The sequence below is a fragment of the Carcharodon carcharias genome, chromosome 13 (genome assembly GCF_017639515.1).
Source record: "Carcharodon carcharias isolate sCarCar2 chromosome 13, sCarCar2.pri, whole genome shotgun sequence".
Lineage (NCBI taxonomy): Eukaryota > Metazoa > Chordata > Chondrichthyes > Lamniformes > Lamnidae > Carcharodon > Carcharodon carcharias.
Window position 1 is genome coordinate 60872608 of NC_054479.1, and position 24856 is coordinate 60897463.

Consider the following 24856-nt stretch of genomic DNA (forward strand, 5'->3'; position numbering starts at 1 on the left):
TATGGGTAGAAGTAAAAACACAGAAGGAGCAAGCACAATGTTGGGTGTGTACTATAGGCTGACAAACAGTCAGGGAATGATAAAGGATTGTTATGACCGAGCAGTTGCTAAAGCTGAGTTATTTAAAAAAAAATCCCAGAGGGAAACTTTAAACAGCTGTCAAAAGATATAATTTTAAGTGTTATGCTTGAGATGCATTCTAAATTCAGGAATCAAACCACCAGTTCTCGAGAGGTTTTATATTAAGCTAAATGAAATATTTTATTAATTTATACAAGTTAAACATATACAAGTGGCTATGATTTACTACAATCATAACTTTTAACAAATTCCTAAACTAAACTCCATTAAGGCAACAGTAACCCATAAACTTAACCAGACACCAGGCAAAACATTTTCACCTTATGAATTCAAAATGAGGTTCTTTTCACTTTGGTTCCTGTGGAAACAGTTGGAAGCTTACAGCTGCTTTCGATCTCACATTGCCTCTGCTGTACACACACAACACTGCTGAAGTTTTACCTATCACAGCGCATTGAATGTAAATTCTCATTGTGCCACCAGCCTTTTCTAACAATAAAACCTCTTTCATAGTACCAATTTTATTAGCAATATAAACATATTGGACTCTGCTCGCTAGGTGCCAGAATTCATCCCACATATTTGCCCTGTACTCTCACTATTTCCTCCTTGAATGCCTCCCACTGCTCTGACACAGTTCAAAGAATGCAAATGTACTTCGTCTCTCTTGCATATCAAAACTAATACACCTCAAAGCACCCTGACTAGCTGTCTTTAATCCAATTAAGACACACCCACAGACTAAACCTCATGACAAGGATCAAACATGTAATCAAATTTCAGAGAAGTGTAAGAATAATAAGGCAGTGATAGTAGGGGATTTTAACTACCCAAATATTAGCTGGAATAGTTTGTGTGCAAGGTAGGGTGGGAGCAAAATTCTTAAGTTGCATTCAGGAGAATGCTTTTAGCTAGTGTGTAGAAAGCCCAACAAGTGAGTGGCCAGTTCTGGACTTAATATTTGGAAATGAGCATGGGCAGGTGGAAGGCGTATCAGTAGGGAAGCAGTTTGGAGATAGTGACCATAACTCAGTTAAATTTAGGATAGTTATGGAAAAGGATGCGGTTGGGCTGGGAATAAAAGTTCTAAACTGGGGAAAGGCTAATTCAACGAAAATGAAATAAGATTTGGCCCAAGTGGACTGGGAGCAGCTACTTACAGATAAAACCGTGTCAGAGCAGTGGGAGGCATTCAAGGAGGAAATAGTGAGAGTACAGGGCAAATATGTTCCTGTAAAGACAAAGTGGGGAGGCAACTATGGTGAACCCTGGATGTCTAGGGACATAAAGGTTAGGATTAAGAGAAAAAGAGAAGCTTGTGACAGATACTGAGGGCTCATTATGGCAAAGTCCCTAGAAGAGTATAAAAAGTGCAGGGAGAACTTAAAAAGGAAATTAGAAAGCTAAGAGAGTGCTTGAGAAAGCATTGGTGAGTAGAATGAAGGAAAACCCAAAGGGTTTTTTAAATATATAAAGAGCAAGAGAATAACTAGGGAAAGAGTAGGGCCAATTAGGGACCATAGAGATAATCTGTGTATGGACCTGGAAGATGTGGGTACAGTCCTCAATGAATCCTTTGCATCGGTATTCATAATGGAAAAGGATGACACAAGTATAGACATCAGGGTGGAGGCCTGTGAAACACTAGAGGGAATTAACATAGAGAGAGAGGAAGTACTAGCAGGTTTAATGGCCTTAAAAGTGGATAAACCCACAGGCCTGAATGAGATGTTTCCCAGGCTGTTGAGGGAGGCAAGGGGAGAGATATCATGGGCTCTGGCAGTAATTTTCATATCCTCTTTAGCCACAGGTGAGGTGCCAGAAGACTGGAGGACTCCGAACGATATCCCATTTTTTTAAAAAAAAAAGGAGGAAGGGATAGACCAGGAAATTACAGGCCAGTCAGCCAAACATCAGTGGTGGGCTAGTTACTAGAAAGAATTCTGAGGGACAGAATATATCTGCACTTGGAGAGACGCTGATTAATCAGGGATAGGCAGCATGGATTAGTTAAGGGAACGTCATGTTTGACAAATTTGATCAAATTTTTTGAGGAGTTAACCAGGAGTGTTGATAAGGGTAATGCATTTGATGTGGTCTACATGGATTTTAGCAAGTCTTTTGATAAGGTCCTTCATGGCAGACTGGTCAAGAAAGTAAGAGCCCATGGGATCCAAGGCAAAGTGGCACGTTGGCTGAGAGGCAGGAAGCAGAGGGTGATGATAGAGGGATGTTTCTGTGACTGGAAGTCTATCTCCAGTGGGTTCCACAGAACTCGGTGCTGGGGCCCTTGCTGTTTGAGGTGTATATAAATGATTTGGACTTAAATGTAGGGGGTATGATCAAGAAGTTTGTAGATGACACGAAAATTGGTCGGGTGGTAAATAGTGAGGAGAATAGCCATAAACTGCAGGAGGATTTCAATGGACTGGTTAGATGGACAGAGCAATGGCAAATGGAATTCAACCTGGAAAAATGAGAGGTAATGCGCTTGGAGAGGGCTAACAAGGCAAGGGATTACACTATGAATGATAGGACCCTGGAAAGTACTGAAGATCAGAAGGACCTTGGTGTGCATATCCACAGATCCCTGAAGGTAGCAGGGCAGGTAGATAAAGTGGTTAAGAAGGCATATGGGATACTTGCCTTTATTAGCCAAGGCATAGAATACAAGAGCAGTGAGGTTATGCTGGAACTGCGTAAAATGCTGGTTAGGCCACAACATGCAGTTCTGATCACATTATAGGAAGGATGTGATTGCACTGGAGAGGGTGCAAAGGAGAGTTACCAGGATGCTGCCTGGGCTGGAGGGTCTGAGCTATGAGGAAAGATTGGATAGGCTGGCGTTATTTTCCTTGGAGCAGTGAGGGTTGAAAGGGGACCTGATAGAGTTGTATAAGATTGAGGGGCATAGATAGGGTGGATAGGAAGGCACTTTTTCCATTAGTAGAGGGATCAATAACCAGGGGGCATAAATTTAAGGTAAGAGCTAGAAGGCTAAGAGGGGTTGAGAAATTTTTTTCACCCAAAGGGTGGTGGGAGCCTGGAACTCACTGCCTGAAAGGGCGATTGAGTCAGAAACTCTCGTAACGTTTAAGAAGTATTTAGGTATTGACTTGCGTTGCCATAGCCTCCAGGGCTATGGGCCAAGTGCTGGAAATGGGATTAGTATAGTAAGGTCTTCATTGACCGGTGCAGACACGATGGGCCGAATAGCCCTTCTGTGCTGTAAACATCTGAGTCTACGCAGGAGCAGGAGTAGGCCATTCGGCCTGTGAAGTCTGCTCCGCCATTCAATGAGATCATGGCTGGTTTGATAATCCTCAATTCCACTTTCCTGCCTTTTCGACATAACCCTTGATTCTCTTACTGATTAAAAATCTGTCTATCTCAGCTTTGAATATAGTTAATGACCCAGCTTCCACAGCCCTCTGTGGTAAGGAATTCCACCGATTCACTCCGCTTGGAGAGAATGAATTCCTCCTCATCTCTATGTTAAATGGGCAACCCCTTACTCTAAGATTATGCCCTCTGGTCCTAGACTCTCCCACAAAGGGAAACAACCTCTCAGCATCCACCCTATCAAGCCCCCTAAGAATCTTTTATGTTTCAATAAGGTCGCCTCTCATTCTTCTAAACGCCAACGAGTACAGGCGCAACTCACTCAACTTCTCCTCATAAGAAAATCCGTCTATACCCGAGATCAACTTAGCGAGCCTTCTCTGGACAGCCTCCAACGCCAGTATATCTTTCCTTAGCTAAGGGGACCAAAACTGTTCACAGTATTCTAGGTGTGGTCTAACTAGTGCCTTGTATAGTTTTAGTTATAGTTTTTAATTTTATAGCTTTAACTTCCCTATTTTTATACTCCACTCCCTTTGAAATAAAGGCTAACATTCCATTTGCCTTCCCTGTTACCTGCTGAACCTGTATGCTAGTTTTTTGTGATTCATGCACAAGGACTCCCAAATCCCTCTGTGCTGCAGCTTTCTGCAGTCTTTCTCCATTTAAGTAATATTCACCTTCTCTATTCTTCCTGCCAAAGTGCATAACTTCACGTTTTACCAGATTATATTCCATCTGCCAAGCTTTTTGCCGCTCTCTTAACCTATATATATCCCTCTGTAGACTTCTTATGTCATCCTCTCCACTTGCCTTCCCACCTATTTTTGTGTCATCCGCAAACTTGGCGATAGTACATTCACTCCTCTCATCGAAGTTAATATATTGTAAATAATTGTGGCCCCAGCACTGATCCCTGTGGCACTCTGCTAATTAAAGCTGCCATCCTGAAAATGCCCCCATTATTCTAACTCTGTCTTCTATTAGTTAGCCAATCCTCTTTCCATGCTAATATACTACCCCCAACACCATGGGCTATTAAGCAGCCTTATGTGCAGCATCTTATCAAACGTCGTTTGGAAATCCAAATATATTACATCTACTGGTTCCCCTTTATCTATCGTGCTTGTTACCTCCTCAAAGGATTCTAATAAATTTGTTAGGCATGATTCCCCTTTCATGACTTTGCTTGATTATATTGTATTTTTCTAAATGCTCTGCTATTACATGCTTTATAATAAACTGTAACATTTTCCCAATGACAGATGTTAAGCTAAGTGGCCTATAGTTACCTTGGAAGTGTTTATATTGTTGAAATGTAGCTTTTTCCAGACATTTCTCATGCCAGCTGGATTCGGGAAGCATACGATGGATGTTTTGCTGAATGTTACATCCAGGAACATTGCAGCATAATATATTGAGTAGGATGTCAATGTGAGAATTGACCAGGATCTAATGGACAGCCCTACTAGGCCACTAAGGGATTGAGTGCAGTCAAGAATCTGTCGATGGATTTGGCCTTTCATGCAATCATGTGCCATTAGATTTGGCCCTATATGTAGTTCCAGAAAATGAGTAAAAAACTGCTGACAGCTCTATACCATATGTAAGGCACCTTGACCATCCATCCGTAACCAGCAAGCAGGATGCTTTGTGATAGTCAGGTTGTCTTGTCTCAATTTTTGCACATTCCTTTCACTTTTGAATTTAATGAAGACCTCCATGGTTGTATGTTTGAATGGCTGAACCTGTACAGCTAGAAAATGATGGCCTAATGAACACCTAAAACCATTACTGCTTGAACCACCCTCTTTGCTCCCAGGCAAAAGAGATACCACTAAAATAATCCAGGTAAGTGTCTAAACTGCAAATCAGTACAGGATTTTCAGAGGGAAGAAAAAAACAAGAAATGCTACTCGGCAGGTTTGGTAGCGTCTGTGGAGAGAAAACAGAGTTGCTGTTTTGGGTTGATGACCTGTCACTGGTTGGAACTATCCCTTTTGAATGTCATTGTTTGGCTCAATCCACCCACAAACTAGCACGTGTTTTCTCCGTTGTTGACAGTTCCCAAGCTGGGATTGTGACAGATGCATCCCATTGAGGGAAACTTTCACCCAGGAGGAACAGTGTAATTGGCAGGTGGCTGAGTTGCTCTTGGGCATTTCTTAGTGGCAAGAGACGTAGGAGCAGGCCTGTTCAGCTCTGAGACTGGTACCTGGTGAGTGGGGAATCCTAACACTGCAAAGAAGAACTTTCCTTTGTTAATATAACATCCAGTTTCACTAATGAAGTCCTGGGTACTCTAGGTTGGAGCAGAAATGCAGCTTGTCAATTAGGAGCTGGTGGAAGTGTTGATTATCTGCTTGCTCCATTTTGTTTTGTATGAGCCATTGGTTCTGCTGTATCTTAATGGTGGCTCCTTTCTTTCCTGGTTTTCAGTCTGCCATGGTCTGTACGCCTTCCCTTGCTGACTCTGTACTGCTCAAGGCCGTCCATTCGGAGATTTTCCAATTGTGAGTATGCAATTTGTCAGATTACTTTATGGTGGGGAGTTCACTAAATGCCTTAGAAAGGTGGCTCATAACAATGTCTTTACAGAGGGGAGATGGGACTTGTAAATCAGAGGCCTTGGCTAAAGCCCCGGGGACGTAGGTTCAAGTGCCATAGTGGCAACTGGTAGAATTTAAATTCAATTAATTAGTAAACATATGTAATTGAAAGCTAGTCTCAGTAGTGAAACTACCATCAATTGTTGTAAAAACCTATCTGGTTCACTAATGTCCTTTAGGGAAGGAAATCTGCCATCCTTACCTGGTCTGGCCTACATGTGGCTCCAGATCCACAGCAATGTGGTTAACTCCTAATGGCTCTCTGAGTGGCTTGTTATGCCATTTCAGTTCAAGGGCAATTGGAAATGGGCAACAAATGCTCACCTTGACAGTGACACCCACACCCCATGAAAGAATTTTTAAAAAACTTGCTCATGGCGCTGACCAGTGCTGTGGCTCTATGATTGTTAGAACCCTACTGGAAAAGAATAGTGACCTGAGAACCCAGTGAATACAAAAACCAATCTGCATACAGTAGAATTCCACAAACTGTAATGAGACAAACAACAAGATAATTTTTAGTGATGTTGGTTGAGGGATAAATGTTGGCCAGGACACTGGTAAAACTCCCTTGCTCTTCTTTGAAATAGCGCCATATCATCTTTTTAAGTTCACCTGGGAGAGCAGGCGGGGCCTTATTTTAAAGACTCACCCAAAAGGTGGCAGCTCTGACAGTGCTGCATTCACTCAGTATGACACTGGAATATCGAGCTAGATTATACGCTCAAGTATATGGCATGGAACTTGAACCCAGAACCTCCTGACTTAAAAGCAAGTGTTCTACACAGCCGACACTAAGCTTTAACCCGGTAGTGGTTCAGCTATGTTAGGGCAGACTCCACATTGTATACTGCAAGCAAATAGCGCCCAGAGTCCAGATCAGTGGATTCAGCACCGAAGAAGTACTTAATGAGGCAAAGAGGACCAGTAGCTGCAGTGAGGTTTACAGGTGGCTGATGTGAAGCTTCCAGTTGTCTTACCGCCACAGATTTGGATCCTGGTGGACAAATTGGAGGAGCCAAGAGCCCATTCTAGGCCTCCTGGTCCAGCCCCTTGAGTTAAGAGACTCTGACTGCACCTATCTTCTGAAGATCACTTACTGGGGCTTGCCTGAATTGTCACCATCCACAAATACTGCCATCAGCAGCCCAAGCCCCTGTGTGGCTACCAGGGCCCATCATATTCTTCTTGAAGGAATTGGAACATCTGATCCCCGGACAAAATGGCACCACAAGAGCTCAGGCCAGTATAAGGAGGATTACAAGACCAAAATGGCAAACAGTTCAGCTCTGACATAATCATCTAGCTCAAGTCCTTCCTACAGCCTTGACCTGAGCAAGAACTGAATACCAGAGGAGAGGTGCCCTCAACATCAAGGTGTCATTGGCACAGCAAGTCCTGTGAAGACTGAGTTCAGTCTACTCATATAGCCCTCAGCAGGACCCGGACAATATCCAGGCTTGATTTGAGTGCATTGATTTGAACATTCGTGCAACGGTAGTATCAGGTAATGACGATCATAGCTATTGACTTTTGAACATCTACATTGCTGAGTTCCTCAGCTTTAACACCTTGGCCGCTAGAGACTTATCTCGATGATCTTTAAGTTTCCTTGCTGAGATGGAGTTGTCTTCAGGCACCTGGCTTAAATACCTATTATTAAAGTGTGTGACCACATACTGAGTGTTGTTGAAATATTTAAGTGCAGGATTTACCACAGCAGAGCCCAGCCCTGTCTTAAGGATATCCACATGTACTTCCAGCAGGAGTAGGATAACAATAGGAACCCTGATCGATTTTTCCTCATGCTAATCTGAGAGCACTGAGTCAGTTGCCATACCCATCCCTCATGCTCTGACTTGATATCAGCTACCTCTGCAAAGGTGATCAAACTTGAAACGTTGTAGTTTATGTGGCTTGGTTACTTGCTGGATTAACTCCAAATCAGCAGATGAGTTCACTGATGCACTCATCCTGGCAGCATGTGTGCTTAAACCATTTATAAATAACATTTACTCTTCCCTTTAGCGGTGGTTAAAGAACTGATGGATCTGTGAATTGTGTCTGACTGGTACGAGTGTTGGGTACAAAAAGCTCATCCGTTACTAAGCTACCTGGCTTGGAAAATGGGGTTTATAGTGTACACTTGATGTTAAAATTATGCATAAAGCTATATATCATTTGTGATTTTCAAAACGCACAAAGCAGCTATAAACCTATATGGCTCCTCTTGGGGGCACTGTTGAATTGCCAGGAGTTCAGATGAATCATTCGCTCTCGTGCATACCCTACTGGCCTGGGGCAGACAGAAGAAGACTGGAAGATAGTGGCAGAGCATGCTCTCTTAGCCAGGGAGCAGTTGGGCTTGTAGGTTCCTGAAAGGAAGGAGAAGATAAAGTTTTGTATGTACAGATGTTGGCTGCCACTTATGAGTATAGCTTTACCTAGCTAAATTTTTGCAATTAGAAATTAAGGAGCTTGAAATGCTGATGTTCTCATTCAGTTTATTTAGCATGTTGATGTAGGAGCATAGAAACTGCTGGATGAAACACGATGGGGGAACTGGAAGCAATAATTTGAGAATCTGGATGGTAGTGTTACGACCAGGATGGGAGGAGTATGCAGATTATCTAGCCTCACTGCTTCACAGGTCGCACTATTAGTTTAAAAGTTTAATTCATCACCAAAATGGCCAATTATTTACCTTTGCTACTGTTGGACCCAGAATGAAAGAGACTTTAACCAGGCTAATTTCAATAAAATCAGAATGATTGATTTATTTAAAGCAAATTTTTTTTTAAAACCAGTTGCAGGCACTGGTTAACACAATTGTAATCTGGAAGTATAACTATCTATCCTTTGTAAAAATACCCACACACGCAACCCCCACATGCTCACGTGTGCACGCGCACACAAAATAAACAAAGTCTCTACAGAGGGGGGCTCTGGAGGATAAAATAAAGGATAAAGTTCACAGGGTTTCAATGCTGTCGATCTAGAGCTCCCTCATGTGAAGACCAGTGGTCCCAGTAGTTGTCTGTAGGTTCTCGCCAACAGAGCTTCGGTGTGGAGGAGAATGTAGCCAGATCTATCCTTCTTGTCTCAGCCCCTTGGGTTTCCAAAGATAGACAAGTTCCACTGAGATGAGAATTCTTAACTGTGGTCCTGACCACACTATTTCAGGCAAGGCAAGGCACGTACAAGCTGGGCAGCTTTTTACTTTCTCAGTCCATCCCCAACTGAACTCAAAAAAAACAAGTTCAAACCTAAAGCTCATCTCAGTCATGTGATTTCCAGTAAATCACTAGCATTTGCCATTAAACCAGGTTTTGTCCATCCATTAAAATAATGGCAGTGCAAACAGCTCTTCCCCCCTCAAGTACCATGCTGGTCAGGTGATTTCTTGGAAAAGGCATGCTTGTTCCCAGTCCTTTTTGGGGGTGGCCAAATAATGCAATTTCCTTCCAAATTTTAGAAGAAAAATACAGTTTGTGAAGATATGGTTTTCCCAACAATAGGAATAACTGAAACATGGCCACATAAAGAACAGGATTGGCCGTTGAATTTTGCAGGTTAGAAAGAATAGGGAAGGCAGAAAGAAGTGGCTATACTAAATAGAGACAACATAATAGCAGTAGTACAAGGAAATTTCTAATGTCAAGTTAGAAACAGAACCTAATGTCAAGACATGAACTAAGACAAAGGGTGAGAAGGAATCAATAGCAAAAGGATAATTTCCAGTCCACCTAATAGTGGAAGGGAATTGGAAGGATAAATATTTAGGCATTTAATGATCATGGGAGATTTCAACTATTTCACAATGAACTGAAGAGATAGGGAAAGTAGGAAAAAGATAGGAGTGTTTGATGTGCTCTATGTAAGAGGCCAAATGAGCTGAATCACTGCTGAATTTAGTAAAGAAAAATAAACCAGAACAGAAAAGAGAAGTAAGCATCAGAGAGTATATAAGCAATAGCAATTACAACTTAAATGTTAAAATAATTGAGAAAGATGTAAGTAAGACAAAGACCAAAGTAATAGATTAGAAAAATAATAATGTTGAAGGGATGCGAATGGAACTAAGGAAGGTAAATTGGTGGGGAAAAATATTTCAATTAGAGAGAAAGAACGACATTTAAGGAACGACTATTTAAGGCTGTTTGACATGGTTTGAGACAAATATCTTTCTATCTATAATTAAGAACGAACTGACCAATTAATAATAAGAATGAATAGAGAAAGAAAGGCAAACACTAAGTACATAGACAATAAAGGAGAGAATAATGAAAGGAACTGTGAAAAGGTTAGTCAAAAAACAATTAGGAAAGCAAAGATGAACTACAAAATTGAATTAGCCAGGATATAAAAATAAATTGTGAAGTGTTCTAAAGACACATAAATAAAAGGAAAATGAAGAAAGGAATGGGACTACCAAAGGAGACGCAAGATAAACTCATGGACAATGACAACAAACCAGCAGAAATATTGTATTGTTACTTTGCCTCAGTACTTACTAGGGAGACTAAAGAGGTAGGCATGACATAGGAGTAGAGATCAAAAAAGATATAAAAATATATTTAAATAGAATGAGGTGAGGGAATTGATGAATTAATTAAACTTAGAGGATAAAATCCCTGCTCTGATTTTTTCCATGCATGTTAAAATAAGTTAGGGAAGAGATAGCAGAGCATATTGTTTGAATGTCTAAGAAAAATTAATTAGAAAAGGGAATAGTTCTGAAGGCCTAGAAGACAGCTAATGTTATTCCTATATTTGAAAAGGGAGATAGTCCAGGCAACTATAGACTAGTTAGCTTAATGTTGATGGCAGGAAAAATATTGGAATCCTTACTCAAAGATGTAACAGAGAAGCACTGAGAAGCTGAAAATATAAGCCATCTTTGGAATCAAAACAGAAGATCATATTTGACCAAACTTAACAATTCATTGAAAAAAATAAGAGTAGTAAGGGTAATGTAGAATATCTTTGGATATTCTAAAGGGCTTTGATAAAGTGCTGGAAATTAGACTCCTGACTAATGTGGAATCAGGACAAGTGGCAGAATGGAAAGTAAGCTGGGTATAAAACAGAATAGGAGTTAAAGGTAGCTATTCAGACTAGAAAAAAGGTGGGAAGTTGTGTTCCGTAAGGATCATTGCTGGGACCAATGTTGTTCATAATTTACATTAATGATTTAGACCCAGGAATTAGAAGCACAATTTCTAAATTTGCTGATAACACCAAATTTGTAATTCAAAGAAACACAAATATAATGTAATGCAAAGGAAAAATGTGACAAAATACAAGAAGGCATTAATACACTTGCAGCATAGACGTGTAATTGGCAAATGTGTTTGAATGTAGATAGGTGTCAGGTAAAACATTGAGGCTGTATACTGTCTGGATAAGAGAACTAGAGGCTTACACTTGAAGAGTGGGGAAGATAAGAGTGTAAATGGTACCAAGGCTAAGGACTGACTTATAGAGAGGTCTTTAAGATAACTAATGGGTTTGGTAGAATAGAAGTAGAGTTGATGTTTCCACTGGTGGGGGAAACCAAAACTAGAGATCATAAATATAAGATAATAAATCTGATAGGGAGTTGCAGAGAAAACTCTTACTACTCTTTAAAGAGTAGTAAGAATGTGGAATTTGCTACCACAAGGAGTAGTTAAGGATGGATGTATTTAGGAGAAAGCTGGATAAGCACACGAGGAAGAAAGGGATAGAAGGATGTGCTGATTGGTTTAAGACAAGAAGGGTAGGAGGAGGCTTATGTGGAGCACACATGCTGGCTTTGTGCATTTGGGCTGAATGGCCTGTTTGTGTAGTAGACTCGGTTTAAAAAAAAGACCATTGCCCCATCTAGTTCACCACCTCCGGTAATGGTGTTCTTGGTTAATCATAGCAATTAATCTCTATGAATTAGCCTACAATAACTCCAGTCATGAGGTAAGGAAATCCAGAGGTGGATATCTCTCAGGCATACATCATCTCAAATTAATCATATACTGTGTCCCAAAATGTTACCATATTTTCTGAAAGAGAGCTATGTAATTTGAATTACTCCTTTCACCATTTCCCTAGAGAGTCTGTGCCAATGTTCCCTCTAAGCTGCAAGCACAGCAATTGGAAATGTGCCATGCAAGGAAAAAACAGGCCGCAGACATGCAACGTTCTCTTTCAGGTGCACACATGCGGTTGTGTGTAAATCTTAAAGGGACCGGATAGTGCAACAAGCCAGCTGCATAACAGCAAACAGAAGTTAGAGGGAACATTGATCAATGCTGTAGATTGACCACTTGCTCATTGAAATATTGTTTCTGCAGATTAATTTTGATTTACTTTCTTCCCTGCCCTTCAAGTGTAAGCCGCTAGTTCTACAAGACAAGGTGAAATAGTTTGCCTTGATCTATGTTACCTGGTCCCTCTTGCAATCCTAAAATAGTTGCGACACCACCTCTTGATTTTCTCCCTTCCAGTGAGGACATAATTGGTCCTCATATTCCACTACCTCTATCTCCTCAGTCATTCTGGTTCTCTTTTTTTTTGTATCCTTTCACTAGCTGTAATATCCTATTTGTACTGTAGCAATCAGAACTGTGCATAGTATTATTCTAAGTGTGGTCGCCACAATAAATGTGGCAGGATTACCTCGATATTTTAGCTCAATATTGACCTTCTATTACACATCTGTTCCGTTTTATTTAATATGTTTTAGGCAAAGTCATGCTTAAGTCGATAAGATTTAATGAGTTGCTTTTCAAATGCAGCTCTTGATTAATTACCTCAAATTCCTCTTGCCAAGTCGAAACCTATTATTATCAGCTGCTTCATTCTTGTGTTATGCAGTTCAAATTATTCTCTCCAGGTGCAACTCAAGTTTGGAAAATCAAAAATTATTATACTGCTCATAGTGTTTATGAAGACTGTACTAGTGATAAAACTGGCTGTTGGCAGGTTACTCTAACTTACGTTCTAATCGCCACTTGTTTTCGGTCCAAACAGATCACCGGATTCTGCAGATGATCTCTTTTGGAATTGTAACTCGTGTTCGTCCTTTGCACGTGTTCGTGGCCACGAGTGGCGGGTATGTGGGATACTGTCAGTACCATAAGTACAAGCAGCGAGAACTCGAACGCAGTGGATTAGAAGGGCTGGTGGAAGAGAGCTTAGCATCTGACTGGCAGGTGGGTCAATGGGCATGGTGACTGGACGCCATCAGTGGTGCTTGTTTTACTGTGTTAGGACAAAATCTTCTCCCTTTAAATAATCAGATGGCAATTGAGTGCAGCACCACCATGTGTTAAAGAATGAAACTTTAGATAACTTTGATGTAATCCCATTGTAAAACCACTTGGCTCAGTTTGGATCCTGTACAGATTTTATGGTTAAGTCCTCAAGTTTTTGTAGAGAATTCTTCTGTAACACTTGCTGTTCATCCCCACCCCCACTGTCTCCTCTTGTCTTTATGCTTTCTAGGCAGCTTATATAACCTGGGAAGAGTGAATTTATTTTCAAACTATTTTATATCTTTTTACTTTGTATCCTATTGCTGTTTAGAAAATAGACTAATATAGAACAAAAAAATCCCACAGTGGTAAAAAAGTGGAATGGGGGAGTGGCGCTTTAGTTTGAAGATACTGAAGAGAGCATGAATAGGCTAGTAATAGACCACATGACAGAAAATTATATGGGAAAGAAACAGCTGGTCAAAAATTGATTGAAGTAGTACTAGGAAAAGGAAAGAGAAACTCTCTTGGGCTGAACTCTGATAGAACTAAGAAGTTCACCTAAAGTTATGGGAATAAGTGAGTGGTTAACTGTTTAATTAAATTACTGTTTTTTTAAACTACATTGGTACAGAAGAAATGAGCTACAACTGGACAGGGCAGGATCAGAAACACTGACGATTAAAATAAGAACTGAGGGTGAAACTGAAGGTAAAATAATAAATGTATACTTAGAAATGCTCACCAAAGAGATTTGATGGGAGAGTTGGGGAACTGGAAGCCTAGAGTGAGTGTACTGGGATAATGGGGTTTGGGAGAATAGCGGGATATCAAAGAAAAGGGCTTCAGTGGGAAAATAAGGGTACCTATGGGATGGGCTTCAATAAAGGTTTGACTGTACTAGGATAAAAGGGAATGAGGGTACTGGAGAAAAGGATCTCCATGGAGAATATGGGCTTTGGGATACTGGGCAGTAGAAATGAAGGCTTTGGAGCAGAGGATACTGCAGTGATCTTCAGTGGTAAAGTGATGATATTTGGGGGGTGAGGGCACTTGAGAGATGTGGTACTGGAGGAATGGGCTTTACTTACCCATTAAAGGATACGGGAGCAGAGCGCCAAGGCTTTTTCTTATCCTTGACTTTGTTCTTGAATAACCAATTGGGATTTAATAACAGTCTTTATAGAATGATGACTTATAGCACAAGAAGGAGGCTATTTGGCCATCATGCCTCTGCTGGTTGTTTAAAAGAGCAGTCACACTTATTCCCATGCCCCCTGCTTTTTGTTGTAACCCTGTAGGTTCTTCATCCTAAAGTACCTGTCGAGCCCCACTTCAAAATTATTTATAGAACAGCCCCACCATCTTTTTGGTCAGTGCTTCTGTATGTGAAAATTTTCCCCATCTCCCCTAGATCTTTTGCGAATGATTTTAAATCTATGACTTCATTATTGACTCGCTTGCCAGAAGGGCAGTTTTTCCCTATCTGCTATTAGTTTTATATCTGTACAGATATCCCTCGTTTATAGTGCTTTCCAAGAGCACATTTTTGTTTGAGTAGTTTTAATATAAGGGAACTTACTCAAATAGCGCTGTTGGCCATAACTTCAATTTTCAATTTAGCGTAGTTGTTATTACTGTGCATACATTAAGAAGCATGCCAAAATTCTGTTTCATTGCTAACCTAGTTTACAATATTCTCTTTGCTGCTTTCAGTTTCACAACAGCCTGATTTTTAGTAAAATACAATGCAGTGGGGATTACATTAAGTAAGCTTTGCCATTTCCAATTTGCAACAAAAGAATTTAACTAAAAATGAAGCTGCTGTTTCATTTTTCCCCCCCTTGCACTTGAAGCTGGATATGCTTCTGGATTTCTCCAACAGCAGCAGTGGTTGCCTCAGAAGACATTGACGAGGTAACCACATTGCTGCTTCATTCAGAGCCAGTAGCCTGGGGGAAACTGGGAGGCTGCAGACTCCATAGAGAGACAGTTGCAAAGCGAACAAAGCTGAGACCTGAATATCCTCGGGCATTTGACATTTTGGAAGGAGAAAAAAGAAGGTGGGGGTAGCTCTGTTAATAAAGAAAGAGATCAGTACAGTAGTGAGAAATGATCTTAGTTCAGATGACCAAGATGTAGAATCAGTTTGGGGGTAATTAAGAAATAGCAAAGGGAAGCTTTCACTGGTGGGAGCAGTTTATAGTCCCTCTGACAGCTATACTGTAGGATGCAGTATAAATCAAAATATAAAGAGGGTTTGTAAGAAAGGTACTGTAATACTCATGGGAGATTTTAATCTTGGTATAAATTGGACAAATCAAATTGGCAAAGGTAGCCTGGAGGATGAGTTCATAGCGTATTTGGGACAGTTTCTCAGAACGTTATGTTCTGGAACCAACCAGGGAACAGGCTATTTTAGTAAGGTGTAATGAGACAGGATTAATTAATGACATAGTAAAGGATCTTCCAGGTAAGATTGAACAACTGAATGTGAAATTTTATCATGTTATGGAGGCTGTGGGTCTGAAACTAGAGTCTTAAACTTAAATAAAGGCAATTAGAAAGGTATAAAGACAGAGCTGGCTAAAGTGGAATGAGAAAATAGGTTAAAAGGTAAGACAGTGAAGCAGTGGCAGATATTTAAGGAGATATTTCATAACTCTCAACAAAGATATATAATGTTGAGAAAGAAAGACCCTACGAGGATGATGCAAACGTCAGTGGCTAACTAAGGAAGTTAAGCGTGGTATCAGATTGAAAGAAAATATGTTTGGTGCTGCCAAGATTAATAGTAACCCAGAAGATTAGGAAAATTTTAGAAACCAGCATAGGATGACAAAAAAATTGAGGGAGAAATTGGAGTATGAGAGAAAACTAGCATGAAATGAAAATAGACAGTAGAGGCTTCTATAAATAGATAAAAAGGGAAAGAGTATCTAAAATAAGCATTGGCCCTTAGAGAGTGAAACTGGGGAATTAATAATGGGAAACAAGGAAATGGCAGAGACTTTGAACAAGTATTTGTACCTGTCTTCACAGTAGAAGTAGTACTCAGAAAACTAATGGGCCTAAAGGCTGACAAGTCCCTGGACCCGATGGCTTTCATCCTAGAAAAGAAGTGGATTGCAATCTTCTAAAATTCCTTAGATTCTGGAAAGGCCTCACTGGATTGGAAAGCAACAAATGTAATACCTCTATTCAAGAAAGGAAGAAGACAGAGAGTAGGAAACTTTAGGCCAGTCGGCCTAACATTTGTCATTGGAGAATGCTAGAATCCCCATTATTAAGGAGGTAGTTGCAGGGCATTTAGAAAATTAATGCAATCAGGCAGAGACAGCATTGTTTTGAGAAAGGGAAATCATATTTGAAAAACTTATTAGAGCCCTTTTGAGGATAAAGGGGAACCAGTAGATGTAGTGATTTTAGATTTCCAAAAGCCATTCGATAAGGTGCCACATGTAAGGTTACTATACAATATAGGAGGTCATGGTGTTGAGGGTGACATATTAGTATGATAAAGGATTAGCTAACTAACAGGAAACATTTGGGCTCAGTGGATCATTTTCAGGTTGGCAGACTGAAACAAGCAGAGTGGCATGGGGTCAGTGCTGGGGCCTCAACTATTAGCAACCAATATTAATAACTTGGATAAAGGGACCGACTTATTGTAGCCAAATTTGCTGGTGATACAAAGGTAGATAGGAAAACAGATTGTGCGGAGGATATAAAGAGGATATACAGATGGAGTATATGTATAATGTGGAAAAATGAGGTGGTCACTTTTTAACAGGAAGGTTGGAAAAGCAGAATATTTTTTAATTGGGAGAGATTGCAGAATGTTGTGATATGGAGGGACCTGGGTGTCCTTGTACATGAATCACACAAAGTTAATATGCAGGTACATCAAGTAATTAGGAAGCCAAATAGAATGTTGGCCTTTACTGCAAGGTGGGGTGGAGTATAAAAGTAGGGAAGTCTTGCTTCAAGTATGGAGGACATTGTTAGACTGGACCTGGAGTACTGTGTACAGTTTTGGTCTTTCTTAAGGAGGGATATGCTTGCATTAGAAGAAGGTTTACACGTTTGAAGGGATTGCCTTACAAAAAAAGGTTGGGCCTATACTCATTGAAGTTTAGAAGAGTGAGAGGTGATCTTATTGAAGCTAAGATTCTGAGGGGGCTCAGCAGAGTAAATGCTGAGAGGATGTTTCCCCTTTTGGGAGAATCTAGAAGGAGGGGACAAAGTTTCAAAATAAGGGGTCTCCCATTTAACACTGAGATGAGGAGGAATTTCTTCTCCCAGGGTCATAGGTCTTTGGAATTCTCTTCCCTAGAGAGCAGTGTCAGCTGATCATTGTCATTGAACTTTTTCAAGGCAGAGTTAAACAGATTTTTGATGAACAAGGATTATGGGAAGACAGGCAGTAAGGTAGAGTTAAGACCACAATCTGACCAGCCATGGTCTTATTGAATGGTGGCATAGGCTCAATGGGCAGAATGGCCTACTCCTCCTATTTCTTATGATTGCACTAATATGGAGGCAACTCAGAATGCGTGGCATATCTTGGTTTTAGCTTATCTTGGCTGTGATTTTTATTTTGGGTGGGGGTGGGGGATTGCAGAGTCCAACCCCCCCATTTGTTTTGTTGGTTCAGCCAGTTTTCTGTTTTAAAGATACATTTACAATTGTCTCCAGTTTAGGTTTTTTCTTTAGGTAACACTTGCTGTGTCTGGTGTGGTTGCATTGAGCAGGGAGGAAGGTAGTGGGCAGCGTTTTGGGCAAGAATGTAACCCGCCCATATTGCATGTTTTCCTTATGGCAAAATTATTTTTGTTTAACGCACCATTTTTTAGGGAACACGGGCGTGCTAAAAGAGGGATAGATGTATTATCAAAAATATAAAGTGTAACTGGTTATTTTTTAAAGGTTTTACAATGTATTCTGTTTTCTTTGTATCAGTACTGAAGATGTTTCTTTTTCCTCGTGTTTCCAGACATCCATGCACTTTTGAGCATGAGCCACTGGATTGTAAACATTAACTCTCACCCCTTCCAAACCCAGAGAATGCCCAAAATTACTGCCCTAATGTATTTTTGTAATTCAGGTCAAAATGTGTGGATTTGGCACTATAGCAGGCCCTGCCTTTCAAGCCCACACACAACCCAGAACCCCCATCTCAACCAGGCCGTGAGTGTGGAGTCTGTACAAGTTGTAAAGTCAGAGCTTGCTTGTGTAAGGCTCTATGTAAGCACAAAATTGTCAGATGTCATATATTAACATAAGTCACAGAATGCGGTGCTGCATGATTGAATTATTATGAAAATTTATTTTTCCAAAACTAAAGCATTATATTTTAATTTGGAATGAGTTGCCAGGCTGGTGCAGCAAATGCTCTGACTGTAAACAGATAAGTCACTTAATGTTCAATATTTGTTTTAAATCTGTATGTTAAGCTGCATAGTGTTTCTTTGTAGGCATAATGTGTTTGTACATTGTGTGTTTTGTCCTCTGGAACAAAGAGGCACGTCTACCATTAATGTGTATCTGATGTTTTGTTTCATTAATACTTGTAAGAATGTGGTGACAATTTAGGTACTTACTTGGGTGCTAGGATTGTTTTGTCTGTTCGGCCTGGCGATGGACCTTGTTGTCACGAGAGTTGTGAAATGATCTCTACCTTAACCTGCATGCATGCTTCCACTTGGACAAGCTCTACCTAGAGGGTACAAAGAGATGTCAGTTGTGCAGTGTTGATATGCAGTTCAATTTTAAGGCTCTTTGAAGCCAGTTTGATGAAATATATGCTTCTGTTCTACTAATTCCTCAATGTTGACTGAAAATAAAACATTGGAGCTTTCTCATTACTGAGAAAATGAAAGATTCTCAACTAGTTGTGCTTTTTGTGTGTACTTCTCTCTCACTTTCCCCACTCCCCAAAGTTGAGTATTTTAATATTTTCTGCCTTTCACTGGCCTCCCAGCTGACAGGCTAACAGGTGGATCTGCTGTCGGAGGTGGGCCTTGGCAAATGATGGGCTTTCCCTACCCCCATGTGTTATGTTTTATTTGATTGTCGATGGAACTCCAAGAGTTGTTAAACTTCAAAGATTGTAAGCTGCTGTCTGATTTATGGTCATTTCACATATGATGTGTTGGCACTGTGACCTTTGATATTGCTGATTCATAAATACCCTACTCCAAAGTGCGCACACTTCCTGTACATAAAAATAATATTTAGTAATTTTGCACAAACCTTTGAAATGCAGGTATCTGCAGGAAGCCTGTTCAGTGCAGTGTGGAGAACTTTAGTGTAAGCCTTTAAAGAAAATTGGTGTATGGTCGTGAAATCTGCAGCATCCAACCAAATCTTGGGTTCGATTAGTGTGATGAGGTTTAGTTGGTTTGATGACCATTGTGTAAGTAGCTTGCTGATACATTAGTTCCTTTTGTTTAAAATTGCTCATTGCAGTGTTTTAGAAATGACTGTGATTACTGAATGTTTACTGAATGTTGCCCTGGAGATATAATAATGTGTGTGCCTAATATTGCTTCCTGTTATATCATTCTGATACAAAAACTTCCAAGAAAATGTTCATTATTACCTTAATTGTGGTTGCTGCCTGTTGTCTACTTTGTCTTTCCCTTTCAAATGCTGCTAATGTTTGTATCTATATGAAGTAGACTGTTTCTTCAAATTAATTTGCATAACCAGGGTACAAGTATAACCATTTGGTTTTGATGAGCTGTTAATCAAATCCTTTCAATGTGGGCTGTGGTCATATTTTTATTCACCCTCTCAAGTGCTGGAATAACATGTAAATGGTATGCAGAGGGACAGATAAAGTTGTTGAAAAACCTTTCCAAGGTTTGCGGTGTGAGGTGTGGTGACCCCCAGGATGAGGCAGTTTTTCCTGCACATAACAGCTTTCACATGAGGGAATTGTCTAGACTCTAGAGTTACAGTCTAAGGCAGTTGAAGATTTCCTCTAGTTTCTGTGTTGTGGCAGCCATGTTATAAATACTTTGTATTTGCAGCTGGACAGTTGTTACGTAAGACTGGAATTTGTTTGATTCACTGTTGTGTTCACGTTAACATGTTCCAAGGTTCACAGTTGACCCTAAATTGTGGTAAATTACTTACTGGAGAATGTGTGTTTCCCCATCACTTTTCAAGGTGGGAGTTAATGTTACTGGACCAATGCTTACAGTTAAATTATTTACAAGCAAAACAATAGTATGATACTAAATTCCAAAACTAGCAGCAACAAATTAGAACAATGAAATCAGAATGATTTTACAAAGGGTTAGTGTGCCCTGTTCAGAACCCTGTTTCGTACAAGCTACAAAATCTCTAAAAAAATTGTAGGATCATTGTAGTACAGAAGGCAGGGATTCAGCCTATTGTGCCCACGCTGGCTCTCCTAAGGAGCATTTCAGGTACCCAGGTACTACCACTCTCCCCTCTGCCCACGTCCCTGAACATTGTTCTTTTATCTGAAAAGGAGATGACAGCCTTTTCCTTAGACCTTAAAGTTGTGACAAAAGTATGTGACACAATTTTCAATTTGTTGATGGAGTTAGTTCTTCACAGGCTGGCACTAAGGCTACAGGACAACCCCATAGCATTGATGCAGCTTAACATAAGAATATAAGAACTAGGAGCAGGAGTAGGCAGTTCAGTCCCTCGAGCCTGCCCTGCCATTCAATATGATCATGGCTGATCTCATTTCAGCCTCCACTCCAATTTCCCATCCTCTCCCCATAACCTTTCAACCCATTACTAATTAAAAATCTGTCTATCTCCTCCTTAAATTTATTCAGTGTCCCGGCATCCACTGCACTCTGAGGTAGTGAATTCCACAGATTCACGACCCTTTGAGAAAAGTAATTCCTCCTCATCTCTGATTTAAATCTACCACTCCTTAGCCTAAAACTATGGCCTCTCATTCCAGAATGCCCCACAAGGGGAAACATCCGCTCCATGTCTACTTTGTCTATCCCCTTTAGCATCTTATATAATTAGATCTCCTCTCATCCTTCTAAACTCTAGTGAGTATAGGCCTAAACTGCTCAATCTCTCCTCAAGACAAGCCCTGCATCTCTGGAATCAATTCAGTGAACCTCCTCTGAACCGTCTCCAATGCAACTACATCCTTCCTCAAGTAAGGGGACCAAAACTATGCACGGTACTCCATGTGCGGTCTCACCAATACCTTGTACAGTTACAACAACACTTCCCTATTTTTATACTCTCTTCCTTTAGCAATAAATGCCAAAATTCCAATTGCCTTCCTTATTACCTACTGTACCTGCATACTAGCTTTCAGCAATTCATGCACGAGGACACCCAGATCCCTCTGCACTGAAGCGTTCTGAAATTTCTCTCCATTTAAATAATAAGTCGCCTTTTTATTCTTCCGACCAAAATGGATAACCTCACACTTATCCGCGTTAAACTCCTTCTGCCAAATTTTGGCTCATTCACCTAACCTGTCCATATCCATTTGTAAATTTCTTATTTCTTCATTGCAACTTACTTGCCCACCTATTTTGGTGTCATCTGCAAATTTAGCTATAGTACCTCCTATCCTTGAATCCAAGTCATTAATATAGATTGTAAATAGTTGGGGCCCAAGGACCGAACCCTGTGGCACCCCACTAGTTACAGCTTGCCATCCAGAAGAAGACCCATTTATCCCAACTCTCTGCTTTCTGTTGATTAGCCAATCCTCTATCCAAGCTAATATATTACCCCTAACTCCATGTGATCTTATCTTGTGTATTAATCTTTTGTGCAAAACCTTATCAAAAGCCTTCCGGAAGTCCAGATATACTACATCTACAGAATCCCCATTATCCGCTTTGCTTGTCACATCTTCAAAGAACTCTAGCAAGTTAGTCAAACACTATTTATTCTTCATACAACCATGCTGACTCTGATGGATTGCATTTTGACTTTCTAAATGCCCCATTACTACTTCCTTAATAATGGATTCCAACAATTTTCCAACAACAGACGTTAAACTAACTGGTCCATAGTTTCCTACTTTCTGCCTCCCTGCCCCTGCCCCCACCTTTGTGAATAAGGGCAGTTGATGAAATGTTAGCATTTTTCCAATCCACTGGAACCTTTCCAGAATCCAGGGAATTTTGGAATATTATAGCCAATGTATCCTCTATCTCCGCTGCCACTTCCTTTAAGACCCTAGGATGTAGGCCATCAGATCCTGGAGACTTGTTTCACCCTTTAATCCCAATAGTTTGCTCACGACTTTTTCTCTAGTGATGGTGATTGTTCTAAGTTCCTCCTTCTCTATACCTTCTGCACTACCTGCTACTATTGGGGTGATACCAGTGTCTTCTGCCATGAAAATGGAGGCAAAATATTGATTAAGCGCCTTTGCCATTTCTGCGTTCTCCACTATTAACTCCCCAGTCTCATCCTCCAAGGGACCAACATTCACTTTAGCCACACTCTTTCCTTTTATATACTTGTAGAAGCTTTTGCTATCAGTTTTTACATTTTGCGCTAGTTTTCTTTCATAATTTACCTTTGCTCTTTTTTATTTTAGTAACCCTTTGTTGATCTTTAAAAGTTTCCCAATCTCCCAGCCTGCTACTGACCTTTGCAATTTGGTATGCCTTAGTTTTTGCCTTTGTTATCTTTAACTTCCTTGCTTAGCCTTGGATGCTTTTTGCCCCTCTTACCATCTTTCTTCCTCTTTGGAATATATTTTACTTTGGGAGGAATTGAATATCTCAAATATCTACCACTGTTCATCAACTGTCCTACCTTGTAGCCTCCCTGCTCAGTCCACTAGGGCCAAATCTGCCCTCATGCCTATGTAGTTACCTTTGTTTAACTCCAGAACACTAGTGTGGGACTCAAGTTTCTCGCTCTCAAACTGAACTTGAAATTCTAGCATGCTATGATCACTCTTCCCTAGAGAATCCTTTACTATGAGATCATGAGAGCCTTTGAAGTGAATCTCACAACATCCAAGGGACTAGACAACAAAATGCACAGTAGGAACAAGAATAAATCATTTAGCCCCTTGGGACATTCCTGGCATTCAATCTGTGGCCTACCTCCATATACCGCCTTTGTTCTGTATTTCTTAGATTCTGTTACCCAAAGATATATCAATAAAAAATAATAATTAATTGATCTAGCATCAGCTGCCATTGGCAGAAGAGAGGTCCAAACCCCTACCACCTTTTGCATGTAGAAAGATTTCTGAACTTCATCCTGAAAGCCTGGGTCTAATTTTGATTCTATAGTCCTAGATTCCCCAACCAGTAGAAAATGTTTGTCTCTATCTACCCTATCAGTTCCTCTTAATATCTTGAAAACTTCAATTAAATCACCCCTTCTAAATTCCAGAGAATGAAACCCTGATTTGTGACTTAAGTCTCAGAATCCAGGTATCTTTCTGGTAAATTTATGCTGCAATCCTTCCAAAGCCAATATATCCTTCCTAATGTGTGGTGTCCAGAACTACTGTCAGTAACTTTGTATTGTCTGACCAAGGTTTTGTGTAACTGACACACTCCTAACACCTTGTATAGGTGTATAGGTCCTCTAGACATAAATGCCAATGTTCCATTAGACTTTTTGAGCCTGATATATTTTGATGATCTAGAGCCCTAAGTCTCTTTGGACTTGCACTTTTACTAGCTTTTTACCACTTCAAAACAACAGATCAGAGTACTTTCTGGATCCAAAGTGAGTGACTTCTATATTGAAATCCATTTGACTGTTCATGTAATCTATTAATTTATCTTTGTGTCTTTGGCAAATTTGAATATGTGGCTCTTTATCCAGTCATCTAAGTCTTGCAATTTTCCAATCTAAAGGAATAGGTCCTGAAGCAAAATAGCTTTGGAAGCTCATAGTTAATGCATCTGTAATGTTCTCTCCTCCTTTCTTTAAAGCCCTGAATGGAAACGATCTGGTCCTGGGGATTTGTCACTGTTTAGTGCCATTATTTTCTTCACTTCTTCAGTTAATTTGCTTACTTTAACTATGGTGAGTCTCTGTCTCTGATTCAATATTAAATTCCATGATATGCTGTCCTCTTCCTTTACTGTAAATACTAAAGCAAACTAATGATTTAATGTCTTCCATTTCCTTATTTTCATTTATTATACTGTTAATCAGTTTTCAAGGAGCAGACATTGCTCTTAACCACCGCTTTTTTTTTTCTAATATTGTAAAGGTTTTATCTTTATTTTGATGTCCTTTGCAGGTTTTTTCCATATTCACTCTGTAGCTCTTATCTGTTTTGTCGCCCTTCGCTGTTCTTCTGTATGTTTCCTGTTTGCTAGAATCTGTGCTATTTTTGTGTGCTTTTTCTTTTAGTTCTGTTATCCCTTGCCTCTTTAGATGCCCACGGTGTTTTTTTTAAAAGTAGAGCTCTTGCCCCTTAGGAATATAAATTGATTCTGTATCAAATTATATCTTCCACTGATCTTATGTCATTATATCCATTAACAGAATTCCCCAGTTTACTGTGGCCTTCTCTGGCTCGTCCCTTTGAAGTCAGCCTTACTTAAAATCTAGAAGCTTAGTAGCTGTTTCCTGTTTCTC

General features: G+C 40.1%; 1 protein-coding gene across 2 annotated transcripts in view; it reads left to right on the forward strand.

Annotated features, from left to right (window-relative positions):
- pisd (phosphatidylserine decarboxylase) overlaps positions 1-24856 on the forward strand; it is a 185360-nt gene that overhangs the window by 11250 nt on the left and 149254 nt on the right. The window contains exons 2-3 of one of the 2 annotated variants that reach the window (XM_041202519.1): positions 5863-5936; positions 13041-13222. In XM_041202519.1, coding sequence (XP_041058453.1) covers positions 5863-5936; positions 13041-13222 — 256 coding nt within the window. Of the gene's footprint in view, positions 1-5862; positions 5937-13040; positions 13223-24856 lie in introns of those variants that run through there. The other variant, XM_041202521.1, reaches the window with a different exon arrangement.